Genomic DNA, 16,792 nt, shown 5'->3' on the forward strand with positions numbered 1-16,792 from the left:
ATTAGATATGTTGCTCAGACATCAAGATTTAAACAAAAAGACTTTTGGTGCGAAAGCTATGGTGGACGCGAGAACTGAAGTTTATGCAAAGCTTTCTTCATTGATATTCAGTGGTTATGATTAATAGCTATTAGATTTTTTTTTAAACAACTCGTAATATACTCTTAGATCCACTTAACGTGTCTACGGCATGATTTGAACCCTCGAACTATGAGGGAGGAAACACTTTTTACACCCCAAAATATCATTGGATATTAGTCTTGATGGTTTAACGCAACTTTAGTTTGTACTCGAATAAATGTTACGTTCTAGTCGGATTTTTTGTAAACAAACTTTATTCTCATATATGTAAACGATGCACACATTGTCCATTCGGTCCAAGCTCATTAAACCATATATGTTGGGTAACCTTGATGAAGTGCGAGTTTTAAAACTTATAAAACATAATCAGTATTAATTACGTCCGGCTTATTGTTCATTTGTATTTTATTCGCTCTTGAAATGACATGTTTAAAGCATAAACATGTTCAAGACTTAAAATTTAGTGGTTATCGAGTTCAATTTTAAGCTGAACAATTGGGTGTCTAGGAAAGTGGGTATTATCGTTTGGTGGGAAGAATTAGTAAGGCTTCCAACACGGTTCATCGCTCGAGGCAAGGAATGTTGGTATTGTATCGGTTCCTAGCCCGACGTTTGATGAATTTAAGGAAACCATGTAACACATGTTCTTGTGATGTTGCTCAATCCCTTTGGCAGACGGCCTTCATGTGGTGCAAAATTCCCTCCATTTATGCGTTCAAGTTCTGGGAAATTTTAGAATCTTATAAGGTTCCGAGGGTTTCAAATAAAGTGGCTAAGGTGGTTCATGCAATAATTCATACCGCTTTAGTGGTTTTTTTTTTTTTTTTTTTTTGGAAAGTTCACAATGCATTGTTGTTTGAAAGCAAGCCTGTCTCGGTTAATGATTTGATAGGTGATGTTAAAGCGACGGGCTATCTTTGGATTAAGAATCACACGAAGGGTAATAGCTTAACTTGGATGGATTGGAGTAGGTTCATATTAGTTAGTCTTGACTGGTAGTTTATGGTGTTGGTTTTTACTTGTTTGGCTTAGCTTCTTGCTATCCGGTAGGGCTGTTCACGAGCCGAACCGAGCGAAGGCTTGCTCGTTGCTTGTCCCGCTTACAACCGAACCGAACCGAACCGAACGGCTGAAATTTGAACCGAGCGAAAAGCGAAACGAGCCAAAATCGAATCAAACATTTTTCGATCGAACATCAAGCGATTTCGAGCATTATTTATTTCCTTTTCACTTTAAAATTTTCAATAAAAAACAAATTTGAAGATTGTAAATAATATATTTTATAAATAAATTAGTAGTTTTAGACAAACGTGTTATAGATTGTAATTTTTTATTAAAAATTAGTTTGAAGTGAGATATAATGATCATGTAAACAAACTTCTAGTATTCTAAAAACTTGAAACGAACAAATAAAGCTATAAAATTGATGGACTATGAAAAACTTTAAGGAGTAAAAATAATTGTAAGCTTATATATGTGTTTTGTCTATATATTTATATATTTGTTAATATATAATTATATATAAAATAACTTAAAAATATTCGAGCCGAACCGAACCGAGCAGACCTTTGCTCGTTTATATATTTGTTAATATATAAAAATATTACGAACCGAACCAAGCAGAGCGGCTCGTTTTCAATCGAGCGAGCATTTTCCAAGAAAGCAGCAAGTGAGTTCGAGCGACGAGCGGTTTGGACGGCCTACTATCCGGGTGTTTTTTATAAAATTTAATATAAGTTGATCGTTAAAAAAAACATTCATACAATTAATATACTATATCTAATTTATTTTTTGGGTATCCTTCGTTTGTCTCAACCATCCACGATGTAGGGTACGCATACAAGTTGTATATTTATGTCAAACACATTAAAGTTCATAAAATCATACAAACACTCATCACATCCCCACATAAATGACAAGTACAATCTAGTGATAGCCAAGAGCTTCCGACCAAACTTTACACTAGAAAGCTTGCAGTCGCATCAACCTTTATGTCAATATATTTTTCATTACTTTTTAATAAAACAGTTTTCCTTGTAAACTTTAAAATATATATTTAGCATACCTTTAATCATATATTAAAAATAAAATAATTCATATTTACATGACTTTTGTTTTTTTGAAAGGACAAAAATTTATTAAAAGCGAAAAGACGATTGCTCGCAAGGAGCAAGAAATTGTTACAGAAATGAAGAAAACAACATGACAGTAAATCAAGCTACACCCTATAATGGAAGGTTAACAAAGCTAAACTTGCATCGTTTCTCCCAATCTAGTGTTGCTCTTTTGCTCCAATGCTTTACCCACAAGAAGGAAGTAGATTTAATTTTGTTTATTACCTTGATCATTTGGAAGGGTATATATTCATTGTTTTTCAAATCATCCAACAAGTTACTACCGAGATAGCCTTAACCACCATGCATTCCTCCTTATATTTCATGATTCTACTAGTGAGATCAAACCCGTGCGTTGCGGCAACATAATTTTTTCCAGTTTCGATGCATTCGTTACAGAAAACGAAAGAGAAACCCAAAAAATATAGATTTAGTATAAGAAAAAGGATGTCAAAACATGTTCATTTTGTTGTTTTCTAATCATGCAATGCCCAACCTCACGCTACCAAACTCCCAAGTAGAGATGTTCAAAACGGTTCCGGACTAGGAATCGGAACCGGTTCCTAACCGGTTCCAATATTCAAAACCACCTTTTAAACCGGTTCCAGGCTCGAACCGGTTAGGGAACCGAACCGGTTCTCCCACCCTCGGACCCCTAACCTATCTAACCGGTTCTTACCGGTTCCTAACCCGGTTCTTGTATCGTAACCGGTCAAAAAACGGCAATTTTTGACCCCAACGGTAAAAAAACGGCCAAAAAAAACGGTTAGGAACCGGTTCCGGTTCCTACCCGCCCCCACTCAGAAATGCAAGAACCGGTCACGGATCATCGGGTTGAATCAGATAGGGTCCGGTTCCTACAAAAAACGGGTAGGAACCGGTTCGGTTCCGGTTCGGTTCCACCGGTTCGGTTCCAGGAACCGGTTTTTTTGATCATCTCTACTCCCAAGTTGTGGTGGTTACCAAATGAAAAATAAACTCAAATGTTCGGTTAATTGGTTTGTTAAATATGTTAGTTAATTATAAAAAAAGAAAAAACAATGCAAATAAATTTAAATTAAAAGTAAAAAAGAAAATACCAAAATATGAGAGTAAAATGCTTTTTTTACCTCTTTACAATTAAATTTGTTTGCGGTTTTATTCTATTAGGCAAACTTCATCCACTATCTTAAAGAGAGATTATAAATGGAGTTAGTATAAAGAGCTAAAATTGTAACCAAATCAAATGTCACGGTTTAAATCATTATAAGTTTGTATTTTTAAACCAAATGAGCAAAAATAAGTCATTTTTTTAATGTTGAATTTCTGTCATCAAAGAAACTTGAACCCAATGCCTCTTAACAGTGGCGGACCCATGATTTTTTGCCAATGGGGTCCCATATTTTCGGTGTTCAAATTTTTCGGGTCGGTCGTTGTTCAGGTCGGGTCGAGGCGAAGAACATAATAAAAAACAATATCATAATAAAACTTTCTTTTCAATCATCACTACCTGAACGGGTCAAAATGGGTCGGGTTGACACATAAACACTTTGTTTTCCCTTTCTTAAACATTTTTGAGATAGAACCTAGATCCACCCTTTCATAAGCATGTGTTGAAAACCATTAACTTAAACTAGTGAAAAATAAAACTGATATTTTAAAGTGTTTGAATGTTTCTAAAGAAAACCATGCATAAAGTTGAAAACAATGATATTTATTTTAGAGGTGTTTGAATGTTTCCAAAGTTATCATTGCAACATTAGCAATCAAATGATTGATTAACACTAAAAATTAACACAAAAAACCAAAAACTGAGCCTTGTAAGACTTGAACCCATGACCTTTCAAAGATAAAACAAGGGACTTTCCACCAGACCACATCAACATTAATAGTATGGGTTCCAAGTATTAAATCTTATGGGGTCCTAAAAAAATTTAATATACCGCTTCTAATAAATTTTTAAAAAACATTGGTGTCCCGGGACCCCGATCCACACTATGTGGGTCCGCCCCTGCCTCTTAATCTTTTGACGTTCTAAAGGTTTTGTCTTTTTCAGTGATCGTCAGTGAGATACCAACCCCATTACTCGAAAACAAGTGATATAAACCAAAATAGCAGTTTCTCTAAAAATGAAAACATACGATGTCGACATAAAATGATTAAAATCTCAAAGTTGCAGGATGCGATACAAGCAGGACCACATTGATTGGAGAAAATTTAATTTGTGGGTGTGACGCGGATCCAACTTTGATAGGTCCACAACCCCAACTTGTAATTGGTACATTTTCTTGGATCCTTTCTTCCTTAGGCATAAATATTGGCAAGATGCAAATTTAATATTTCATAAAAAATTAAAATGAATTTTATATAAATCTATATTTTATGTATTATACAAAACAGAAGTATAATTTTATTTATTATTACGACAAAAATAACTTATGTATTATGAATCAAGAGAGGAAAGGTTAACAAAAATAAGAAAATATAGGAAAATTGAATTTTAATAATTTAAATTATTATCAAGTGATCAATAAGAATTAACACTGATAATTTGATAAATAACTATTTTAACTTTCATTTTTCATACTAAAGATAGTCCAAATAGCATAATAATTAATAAAGTTATAATTGATTTGTATTTGATTTCCACTTAGTTTTCGCTTGTATGTTTCCCCATTTAGTTCATAATTATCATTGTGAGGAAAAGTCAATCAAATGATAATCAACATCGATTGTGTTATTGTGATTGTCCTTAACAATGAAAGTAAAAGTTGTGAATGCTAGTAATCAAATTGATAGTTGATATGACTTATTTATAAATGTATGTTTATTTTATGTACATACGTTTAGTTTTCATCAAATGAATGAATAAATTTTAGATGAAAATCTATTATGATAGCTAACATGACTTATTAAATTCCATGAGACATATCTAATATCTAATGGCTATATAAACTTTAAGAAAAGCAAAACCTTTTTTTAATCATCCAATAATACAAAATGTTATGTCAGAGGACACTCACTCATCACTTAGTACCCCCCACCATCCCATGCCGACCCTTAGGATTTACCAATATTATTATTTAAGCAAAAGACATATTTTTATTGGATTTTTGGTGGATAAGGATGCTTATTGTTATCATAATATAATACAACGATATAGCCCGTGAAATATACGGATGGTTAAAAAAATACAAAAAAACATTTTTAATTTAATAATATACGTAATAGCAGGTCTTATGGATTCATAAGATATAAATAATAATAAATAAAATTTTATAATTCATAAATATCTAAAAACCTCAGCTGATAAAACATTTAAAGTTATATCTGTAACTTTGTAGTAATTTTATAAATGGTAATAGTATTAGTTGACATCCTAGTCGGATACTCTGGTTAAATAAAATGTGGAATAATAGTTTAGTTTTAATAGTATAAATAGATGTATAAATGATAAAAGAGTTAACTACAGAAGTAGTCCTTTTATTTTATAAAAAATAACTATACATGTACTAATGTTTAAAATTAATAATTTAGGGTTTTGTGCTTTATATCAACATTGGGTGCTAAGGCTATCGACTATTAGTATTAACGAACTACCTCGTCAGGTGTCAAAAACGTGACGAGCGTTAATATTAATGGACCATCTAAACATAGTGTGCATCAATTTATTACAGAACTGATAGCACCCGAACTTCGATAATGGAATCCGCATATTTTCACTACTAGTACTGGGTCAGTTCCATACTACAACGTAACTTTATACCTCATAACTTCATTTTATGTTTTATGCAACAGATAGAAGTATAAAAAATAACCTTGTTCATTGTAAATAGGTAGATTCGTTTTTTGAATAAAATAGATCCCAATAAAAGTTAATTTATTTGAATGAAGAGCAAGTGTAGGCAAAATCCCCGTAAGAGAAGTGTTAGAAAGGTGGATGTGAAGATGGCGGACAAGAAGTTCGTTAACTATGGTATTCATTAAGAAGCGACATGTCAACTTCTTGGATCGTGTAGCTTTGCAGAAGTGCAAGATATGCTAAATCTGCTCCCCATGATGACGAAATTAAGGGAAAATAAGTTTTCTTGAAGAACTTTATACAATGTATTGTTTTAGCAATAATTTGGTTCATTTAGAAAATAAGTAACAAGAATTAAATAACGTTTTTAGTAGTACACAAAAGGTCCCTTGTGATAGCAAGGCGAACACTTTTGTAACACGCTAGACGATTCCCACCTTGTTCATGGACATGAATTCTTGGTATTGGAACGATAGTTTGAGAGATTCAGGCATTCCTAAATGCCCATGCTTAAGTTGTGAATGAGACCAGAAACATGAATGCCAATATGGGTAGCTGCAAGCCAAGAGGTAAGGGTTTTAAAATTTGCATGTCATGAAACAATGAGTCTTCGTTTATTACTTATCAATCTTGTGAGTTGTGACAGGAGATGTTTAGGATATGTGAAGTAAACAACAAATTACACTTTATCAACATTTTTAGCAATTTGTAGTTACTTGCGTACCGTATTCTGATTATAGCATGGGATGATCATATGAGTATTTTATCTCGTAAGTATGTCTTATTTAATGTTATGCTTGAACGTCAAATAGACTAACTAATTATGAAGTTACACATATCATTGAGCTACGTGAAAGTCAGACGTAAAAATTTGTTTTGCCAAAGTTATGTGGGGTAGGATGTTATAAAAAATATCAACGCCAATTCTGTGCAGTTTGGAATAGCGGGGTAAATCTCATCAAGGACAGTGAGTCTCCAAGGGTGTCAGAGGGACTATCTAGGCAAATTCCACAATCAAAGTGGGATGTCTGGGCAAACCTTATCGAGGAAAATGAGTCCAAAGTGGGATTGGGGGGGGGGGGGGGGGTGTTAACAACCTGGGCAAATCTCACATCCGTCGTGATAGAAGAGATTCTTGGTTCATAAAGAATGCATTGTCTCTTGAATCATTAAATTGGTTCAAAGTTCAAAATGACTACGGGATGAAAGGATAACTCCATAGTTAAGCGTGTTTATGATGAGAGTAGTATAAAAATAAGTCACTTGCGTGACCATGCTCTTATAGGTGAAGTTAAACATGACACTACTAAAAGACATCAAAGGACAATAAGTTTTGTTTCAAGCTAGCAAACAAAAATAACATTTAAAAATATTATTTTATAACTTCTAAATCTTAATTAATTATCATAATTTTCTTTCTTGATATAACAAAGCGCTTATTCTATGATAAAAAAATAAGAAGTCTATGAAAATTTTATTTAAAATAAAATCGTCATACGTTTAGAACTTCATAATTCCTTTGTATCTTACAAATGAATTTGTTGAAATAGGGTGGAATTTAAAAGATGCCATTCAAGAATGCCCGTAACCTATTAAACATAACTGAATCTCATTCATACCTCATGACTTATGAATAATATATATATTTTTTCATGTTTGATAAAAGGTAGTTAAACAAACTCGACTGCTTTTTGTAACCAACCGACTCATTGACTCGCTCTTAGGCAGGGACGGACCTAGTGAGTAACTAGGGGTAGCCTCCGCCTCCGCTACCCCTCAACTTTTCATCAGTAGTGCAAATTTTTTTTTTGTCGGTTTTCATATTTCGCTGCATATGGAAAAATATAATGTTACCCCTATTTGTTTAAAGTCCACCCAAAGTTTAAAACCATACCAAATTAAAGCCAAAACCAAATAAAATCATTGTTCATTGTTCCTCTGGTCGAAACTCCACGCTGCAACTGAGTAGCTGACGGTTAATGTTCCCTCGATCCCTCTTCAACGATTTGACTTCTACTTGTTCAATTTATGTATTCTTCTACTTTTACCTAAAGTTGTACTCCCTCCGTCCCATTATAAGTGTCCTAGTTTGATTTTTCAAGTCTTTCTTTTTAACTTTGACCGACAATATTTTTGTTTGTGTTATATAATACTTGATGTAAAATATATGAATGGATTGAGTTTTAAATGTATTTTACATTGATATAATTTTCATCAAGTATTATATGACACGAACAAAAATATTTATGGTCAAGGTTGCAAAAGAAAGACTTGAAAAGTCAAACTACGACACTTATAATGGGACGGAGGAAGTAATTGTTAATTTGTTTATATGTATTAGGAAAATTGGATTTAAATAATCCCACCTTTAATGGGTTGGCCAATAATAATCCCACCTCCGGTATTTCCCGCTGGCAGTCCCACCTTTTCAATGTTTTTTGTTTTATAAACCAGCGTTAAAAAAACTTAACGGGGTTAAGTTTTTGCTGATGTGGCTGGTGAGTTGGCAGTGTCATAATCCTACATGGCTTTTCCCTTTTAATCATAAAATGCAATTACAATATTAATCCTACAAAAACGGGCCGCAGGGGGTTCGAACCTGCGCCTCCAGCCCCGCAGTCAACACCCACATGCATAAGCCAACTGATCTGAGTGATCCTTTGATAAAAATCCAGAAACAGAACCTATATAACCAGACATTCGCAACCCATAAAGTATTATGAACCCTAGATCATCAATCGGCCAGGTCGTTATGTGATTGGCCGATTGAAATTAGGGCTACTAAAGAGTGAATGACGACGAACACAAAGGTATAATTAGTTACCTATAAAGATGATTGGAAGAGGGTTAATTTGATCCCGGCAGTGACAACGGAAGGGGCTCAAGAACACGCATCAAAACATCAATGATAATATAATTCATTATAGGGTAACTGTAGGCGATGTATGTGAGGTTCTTTCTGAAAGTTTAATTGAATTATTATGAACAATATAAAGTATATTGATTAAAAGGTTACGTCAGTTCGTTCAAACGAGTAATACGAATCAATAATTGATCTCATTCCATGTTTATGGTGTCGGTGGGCTCGTTATGGTATGCATAAGGATATGCAAGATTCAATTTCTAAGTTTAGGACGAGAATTATAGTGCAAGCTAGTGATTTGGGTATCCGGGTTCGCTAATCGGGTCGCGGGTTTGGGTCAGATCCAAATTAATAAATCTGGATAATAGGATTTAATATAATAAAATATAGTAATTGCATTTTAAACCAAAGGGAAAAGCCATGTAGGATTATGACACTGCCAACTCACCAGCCACATCAGCAAAAACTTAACCCCGTTAAGTTTTTTTAACGCTGGTTTATAAAACAAAAAACATTGAAAATGTGGGACTGCCAGCGGGAAATACAGGAGGTGGGATTATTATTGGCCAATCCATTAAAGGTGGGAATATTTAAATCCAATTTTCCTATATATTATTAATTTGGAATTGTTTATGGGCAATTGAATATTTGAATGACTGATTATGGTTTATTGGATACTAGCTTTAGAAACTCGTGTATTACACGGGATAAATTAATGTATATATTACAATGAATAAATTAATACAAATAAAAAAAGATAATTAAGTCTCTTTATATTATGTAAAAAATGTATTACAAATATAGTCGTTTTATATAATCATATATATATATATATATATATATATTTGAATTTTAAATCGAGAATGAGTTGTTTTACAATCGGTATATAATAATGAAGCAATGCCATTGAAAGTAACATTTAAAATAATGAGGCCTTTCGATGTGAAATATGTAGCTAAAGTCTTTCACAAAAATTTTTACATTCCATACCCGACCACAGAAAAAAAAACACTAGATTTTTCTTTTTGAACGACTTTCATGTTGTCCTTATAAACACACTCTTGTTTAACTATCACAATAGCCTTATAATATATATAAAAAATAGAAAATTTGTCTATGATTTTTAAGACTGAATATTTATAATTTTTTTTTAATTATTATAGTTCTCTTCAACATGAAGATGTCTCAAATATTGAATGCTAATGTACTTTTTAAACATACACTCTTTTATATATACATTTCAATTTTAAAGAAACTATATTTATGACATGTAATTATTATATTAATGTTTTTTTATATTAAGTATATTTAGAATATAATTTATGGCATTAATAATTCAATCAATGAAAATTGACCAATTAATACGATATGTTGAATTTATAATCAATACTATATTCAGAACCTGTTTTTTTTTTCTTTTCCATCAATAGAAGAGAAGTGATTTTGACGGGAATTTGATAGTGAGAATTAACCTCAGAATGTCATGTGTCCAGAATTATTTTCTTTTATTAGTATATGTAGATTTAGATAATGTAAATTGGAAATTATAATTAAGGATTATGTCTAAATTGAAATTGATTATGAATTTAGGGTTTATGTGTAAATTTGAATTGATTATGGGTTTATGGTTTAAATTTTGTTTTTCTAAAATTAGAAAACTTGGAAGATGAAACGACAAAGTCATATCAGCAATCTTTTTAAAGGAAAATTTTTAGAAAATGATGATATCGATCCAACATCAAGTTCAAACAAAAAAAAATAGTTTGGTTATCGTATGAAATACAACAATTTTTTGGTTTATATTAGAGTCGTTTAATTTCAAACTCGACATCAAACTAAGTCAAGCTGTCTCGTTTATATTTGATCTCAAGCTCAAATCTGCAGTGGCTCGACTTAACTCGACTCGTTTAATAGAAAATGAATGTTGATAAAAAAATAAAAAGAGAGAAAAGTTACTTGCCTCTTGACCCAATAGCAATAATGGTCCTTTCGGCGTCGATCCATGGAATCTTTCATTATTAGTATTATTGCCTATATAAACAACCACCCCACCTCCTAAATATAATTCATTTCATTTCATTTCAGATCATCATCCCTGAGATTTGATTCCAAATTCATTGCAGCAGTTTAACCTAACATGGCCATGTCCAGCTTTACACCTAGGGTTTCTCTTCCTTTCGAATGCCGTTCAGATTCCGGCATCTCCGGCGCCATTCCCCGCCCTGATGACGCGCGCTTCACCCGCAAACTCAACACCGCTTCCTCCGTCAAACAGCCGTTCGGCGTGTCCTCTCTGATCCTCAGGTTCCCGCCGAATTTCGTCCGACAGCTCAGCAATAAGGCCAGAAGGAACTGCAGCAACATCGGTGTTGCTCAGATTGTCGCCGCCTCATGGTCCAACAACCAGCCGCCTTTTGCGGCGGCGGCGGCTAAGGCCGCCGTCTCCGTCCCGATCACTGCGGGTGAAGACGTTGTTGTGGATAACAATAATAATAATAATAATAATATTATTATTAATGATGATAAGGATTTAGGTAATGATAGCAAATTTGTACAGTTTGAGGCTTCTTTTTTGAACGGTGATGGTAGCGTTGCAATTCATGCCGGTATGTATTCTTCTTTATTTCAAAGCTTAGATCTGTTTATTTTTGTGTATTTATATCGGTGTATTTATATCGGATCAGATTGTGATGGGATATTGGTGATTTTAATATCATGCAGAATTTATATATATAGCAGTTTAATACTAACAGTTATGTATACTTTCCTACCATTAACAAATTAATCTTTTGCAACTTACAAAACGCTAACAATTGTAGCAGGTAGGAATTAATTAAGACTTAAAACAATGACATTAAACACTAACAATTGACAATTAAGACTTAAAAAACTGATATTGGGAAAATACCCGATATTTTGACCGATATTCTGCCAGAGGTCCGATAACCGCTATAGCACCGATATCGACTGCATAGTATGTGATCTGCTAATTCAATTGCAATTTGTGTTTATGATACTGAATAAAACATGATCTGATATTGTTAGGTGAAAGATTGGGTAGGGGCATTGTTACTGATGCAATAACTACACCTGTGGTTAATACATCTGCATATTTTTTCAAGAAGACTATTGACCTCATTGATTTCAAGGTATACACCATATTTATTTATTTTTTAATAATATGTATAATTCTCATTTCAAGATTTTTACTTGTCAAGCTTCAATTTTTATGTTGTATGCTAATTTTGTGAGTGAGTTTTGGTTAAGCTGGATTAAAATAACCTTATTGTTCTTGAAATCTGAATTTGATTTTATGCATTTGATTATTCATGTCACAATACTTATATTATTTTAGGAGTTCTTTTTCCCAAGAAGGTGTAATTACAACAAAATATTCTCCATTTTGGTGTACTTTGAAAAGTATTTACCTAAATGGTGTAGTTTAAGATATTTATTAATATTTTTCATCAATCCGTGTCTCCCTTTGTTAATGAACAATCCACTGTTTTCATGGCGGCATCCATGGATTTTGGTTATTTCTCACTTTCACAGAAAGTCCATCAACAAATGGTTGATTGACAATCATCCATGGTTGATAATCTAAATTCTGATAGCATTTCTGGTACCTTAGAATGCTTTGATTTGGGTTTAAACGCTGGTCACTCATATATTCTTAATTCTTAAGTTTTGGAATTAGTTTATTTATAGTAAATTAATAATTGTTAGGTTTTAAAAAGTTAGCAGAAATTTTAGAATTGGAAATAAAGTATAATAGCTGAAGATGAAAGGGACCGATGAAGTTAGCAAAAATTTGAGAATAAGAATAGATGAGTGAGCGGCGTTTAAACCCACAAAGCATTATCCAGTGCTGGAAATGCTATCTGAGTTGAAGTTATCAACCATGGACGACTGTGAATCAACCATTTGTTGCTGGCCTTGTGGTGAGAGTGAGAACTTAACCAGTTATTCAAAGATGCTGACGTGAGAACAGTAAAAAAAGATGTGTGTTTTTTTTGGTTAACCTTTCAGGTAATTAATAGGGGATTGTTCATTAACTAAGGGAGACATTGACTGATGAAAAATATTAATAAAGTATATAAATATCTTAAACCACACCATTTTTGTAAATACTTTTCAAAGTACACTAAAATGGTAAATTTTTTTGTAACTTCACCTTTCTTGGAAAAAAAACTCATTAGTTTAGTAAGTTAATGTTTTGACTCATTGATCTTTGACCAGGAAAAACGTAGCATCAGCTTTGAGTATGGGCGATATGGGAATCCTACTACTGAGGTTTTGGAGAACAAGATAAGGTATTATTATCATCATTCCATTGATCAAATTATATGCTATTGAGCAAAAAGTATAACCATGATTTGTGAAAAAACAGTCAGCTTGAGGGAGCTGAGTCAACCTTGATACTGGCTTCTGGAATGTGTGCAAGCACTGTTATGATGCTAGCCCTAGTTCCTGCTGGTGGCCACATTGTCACTACCACTGATTGTTACAGAAAAACCAGGATTTTCATTGAGACGTTTCTTCCTAAGATGGGGATCACGGTATGACACGTGATCCATGTTTTTTCTTAGACAAATTACAGAAAACGTTCTTTACATTTATATAAAGTTGCACTTTTTCATTCGTCATCTTCAGTTACCTTTTTAAAATGACAATTCTACCCTTACCTTTTAAAAAACCAAAGCTGTAATTTTTATCATTGTTTTCATTTTTTTTATCTTTTTCTTTCTTTTACATAAATGAATAGAACATTTATGAGAATTACAGATTTGGTCCTTTAAGGGTAGGGGAAAATTTGTCATTTTCAAAAAGTAACTAAAGTTTTAACAACAGTAAGACCATCCGTAGCGGGCGCCATGCCCACCCCATAGTGCCCCCATAAAGCCCTGCACACCGCACCCTGGGGCTGCATGGCTCTTTTTTGGGCATGGGCGCTTCCCACAAAGCGTCGGATGGGGGAAGAATGGCAATGATGATTGGTGGTTGCTTTATTTGTTTTTTTTAAATAAAAAATAATAATGAAATAATAATAAAATAATGAGGTAATGACTGGAAGGGGCTCCATCCACTACACCACTTTGTTGTAAAACGCTCCTATGGTGATGTGGCGCCACCTGATGCAAAACGCCCCCATAGGGGCTCCATCCACTACACATGGTCTAAGTGTCAATGACGTACTTTGTCACACAAGGTTAACATAACTGATGTTCAGCGTGATATTTATGATAACAGAAGAAACCTGCAATTTAATATAAACGTAAAGGACGTTTTTTGTAATTGTCTTTTTCTTTTTATAATACATGTCTATACTATAGCTGTAAATTGTTGAGTGGAACTCTTTTTGCTTGAAATACAGGCTTCGGTTATTGACCCTGCAGACATTGCTGGACTTGAACATGCACTCAATAACCACAAAGTTAGCATTAATACAACTTTGATTCAATCTTTGTTTCTTCTGTGTTTAATTAAAAAAGCGTTAATGTATAATATGGTTTAATATTTTAGGTTAGTCTTTTCTTCACTGAGTCACCAACGAACCCGTTTCTAAGATGTGTTGACATCGAGTTAGTTTCAAAGATGTGCCATGCTAAAGGAGCTGTGGTTTGCATTGATGGAACATTTGCTACACCTTTAAACCAGAAGGCTCTTGCACTCGGTGCTGACATCATTCTACACTCTGCAACTAAATATCTCGGTGGTCACAATGATGTAAGTGTTTGTCTTTTAACTAATCAAATTTTCACTAGCATCAAGAAGACAATATTAATCTAGCATTTGCTTTTTGGTTTTTTAGGTGCTTGCTGGCTGCATTAGTGGTTCTACTGAAATAGTATCACAAGTTCGTAACGTGCATCATGTGTTAGGCGGCACTCTTAATCCTGTAAGTATCATGCTTATCTGGTTTTTTGTTACTAATAACATCTTGTTTAATGTTATTAAGGTTGTTTTTTTTAATGTCAGAATGCGGCGTATCTAATCATTCGAGGCATGAAAACGCTGAAGCTACGTGTACAGCAGCAGAATTCTACTGCGCAGAGGATGGCCGAACTTTTAGAGGCACATCCTAAGGTACTTAAGTTGCAATTCAAAAAATGATCAATTTACCCTTGCTCTTCTAAAACTTTGATGTTTCATATTCACCCATGTTTACCCTTAAAAGTTTTATATATTTACTTAGCAGTGTTCTTCTCAAAATATGAGATAAATAAGTCACAAGTTACAAAATAAGACGTTTCAGAGGCTTTTTGTGTATTAGTAATACATTTTAAGAAAACTTTGATACATTCAGTCAGTTTGACTTTAACCCGATATTTGATTACCTAATTTATCGGTTAGAGTTAAAGCACGAATCAAGTTATTTATAAATAAACGGATGTAACATGATCTAATGGTGAGAATTATTTTTGATAATTTTACAGGTGAGACGTGTCTATTATCCAGGCTTAAAAAGTCACCCCGAGCATGAACTTGCAAAGAAACAGATGACTGGTTTTGGTGGTGTTGTCAGTTTTGAGGTCAACTCTAGTCTTTACTGCTTTCTTTTTAACCTTGCTACTTTCTGAAGTTAGTTAACCGTTTTTTGTGTTAATTATAGGTTGACGGTGACTTAGAGACCACCATTAAGTTTGTTGATTCTCTAAAGATTCCATATATTGCACCTTCTTTTGGTGGCTGCGAAAGCATTGTGGACCAGCCAGCCATTATGTCTTACTGGTCAGTTTTTTGGCTCTTTGCATATTCTATTGAATTTGTGTAACTGTATGTTTAGTTTGGATATTGTTCTTGTGAACAGGGATCTTAGCCAGTCAGAGAGGGCTAAATACGGGATATTGGATAATCTGGTTCGCTTCAGCTTCGGTGTGGAAGACTATGAGGATCTGGAAGCTGATGTTCTTCAGGCTTTGGAGAAGATATGATTCACCTGCGTGTTTTTTCTTGTTTTATTGTTTGGTGTTAAATTTGGTTTATTGAATCATGATCATGATTGTTTGTAGTTTAACACTTCTTAGTGATCCTGCTACCATTCTGTTTTTGGCATTGGAATAAGTTATTTAAAGCAATTCAAAAGCAAGATTCTACTCGTTTGTCACTTTTATTTTGCGATTTCGATTCGTTCCATACATGTTCACTACACTGAAAGTTGCATTTTGAAAACCATCAAAGTCTGACCGTTCTTTAGGATAAAAGTGTCTTTACGAAAACAACAAAATGGTATTGAGATTTTGAGTTTCTTCATCCGCAATTGTGAAACCTGTTAACTCGTCATTCCTAAGAAAAGCTTTAAGAATGTATGGAGTAAAACAAGATAACAAATTTGGTTTACTTTTTTTTTTAAACGACCGATTATATTAATGGTACAAAAAGGCTTACCAAGAAACTAAACTTAAAACAACAATTACACCTGTTACATATACATAACACAATCATTACCCAAACGGAAATGAACACCAACTATTCCAATCAATCTCCGCTAGCTTCCCTTTATGCCTCACCCAAAGAAAGCTCGAACTCTCGATGTCTTCCTTGATTCTGTTAATGGTTACCTTTTAATTGTCAAATAGTACTTCCTTCCTTGTCTTTCAAAGACATCAACATATTATGATGATCACCGATTGAATAACTTTACTTTTGACCTTATCATATCCAGAGGTGGAGTATGAAAAAAAAATCACGAATCGCGACCCCATACACCGGGGGATACCACAGCAACTAGGCAACTACTAACATATTGCCATATCACCGAGGCAACATAGCATATCAATTAGAATGTGATCCGCCTATTCCTTTTCACTTTCGCATAACGGACCCAAATTTATTTCATCTACAACCTTCCTTATGTAAAGTGCATCCTATGTATCAATTCTCCTTATTTCCGCTTTCCAATCGAAGATGTTAACTTTTAGGACCCAACTATTCCAATCCTAGAAAAATTCC

At 33.6% G+C, this 16,792-nt stretch overlaps 1 protein-coding gene across 1 annotated transcript; it reads left to right on the forward strand.

The window, feature by feature from the left end:
* Positions 1-10,954: 10,954 nt before the first annotated feature.
* On the forward strand, positions 10,955-15,944 carry LOC143569524 (cystathionine gamma-synthase 1, chloroplastic-like). The gene is made up of 11 exons (XM_077055409.1): positions 10,955-11,445; positions 11,885-11,988; positions 13,079-13,152; positions 13,230-13,398; positions 14,214-14,273; positions 14,363-14,566; positions 14,652-14,738; positions 14,819-14,926; positions 15,277-15,372; positions 15,453-15,571; positions 15,651-15,944. Exons 1-11 carry the CDS (start codon positions 10,977-10,979, stop codon positions 15,772-15,774), a joined length of 1,614 nt encoding a protein of 537 aa, XP_076911524.1. The 5' UTR covers positions 10,955-10,976; the 3' UTR covers positions 15,775-15,944.
* The last annotated feature ends 848 nt before the right edge of the window (positions 15,945-16,792 follow it).

This window comes from Bidens hawaiensis, unplaced genomic scaffold (genome assembly GCF_021521415.1).
Source record: "Bidens hawaiensis isolate Kalapana, Puna unplaced genomic scaffold, B.hawaiensis_p1.1 tig00024527_1, whole genome shotgun sequence".
Classification (NCBI taxonomy): domain Eukaryota; kingdom Viridiplantae; phylum Streptophyta; class Magnoliopsida; order Asterales; family Asteraceae; genus Bidens; species Bidens hawaiensis.

Coding starts and splice junctions, on each gene's coding strand:
- LOC143569524 (XM_077055409.1), top strand. CDS start 10,977: ATGGCCATGTCCAGCTTTACACCTAGGGTTTCTCTTCCTTTCGAATGC. Junction 11,989..13,078: donor TTGACCTCATTGATTTCAAG/GTATACACCATA, acceptor ATCTTTGACCAG/GAAAAACGTAGCATCAGCTT. Junction 15,373..15,452: donor GTGGTGTTGTCAGTTTTGAG/GTCAACTCTAGT, acceptor TGTTAATTATAG/GTTGACGGTGACTTAGAGAC.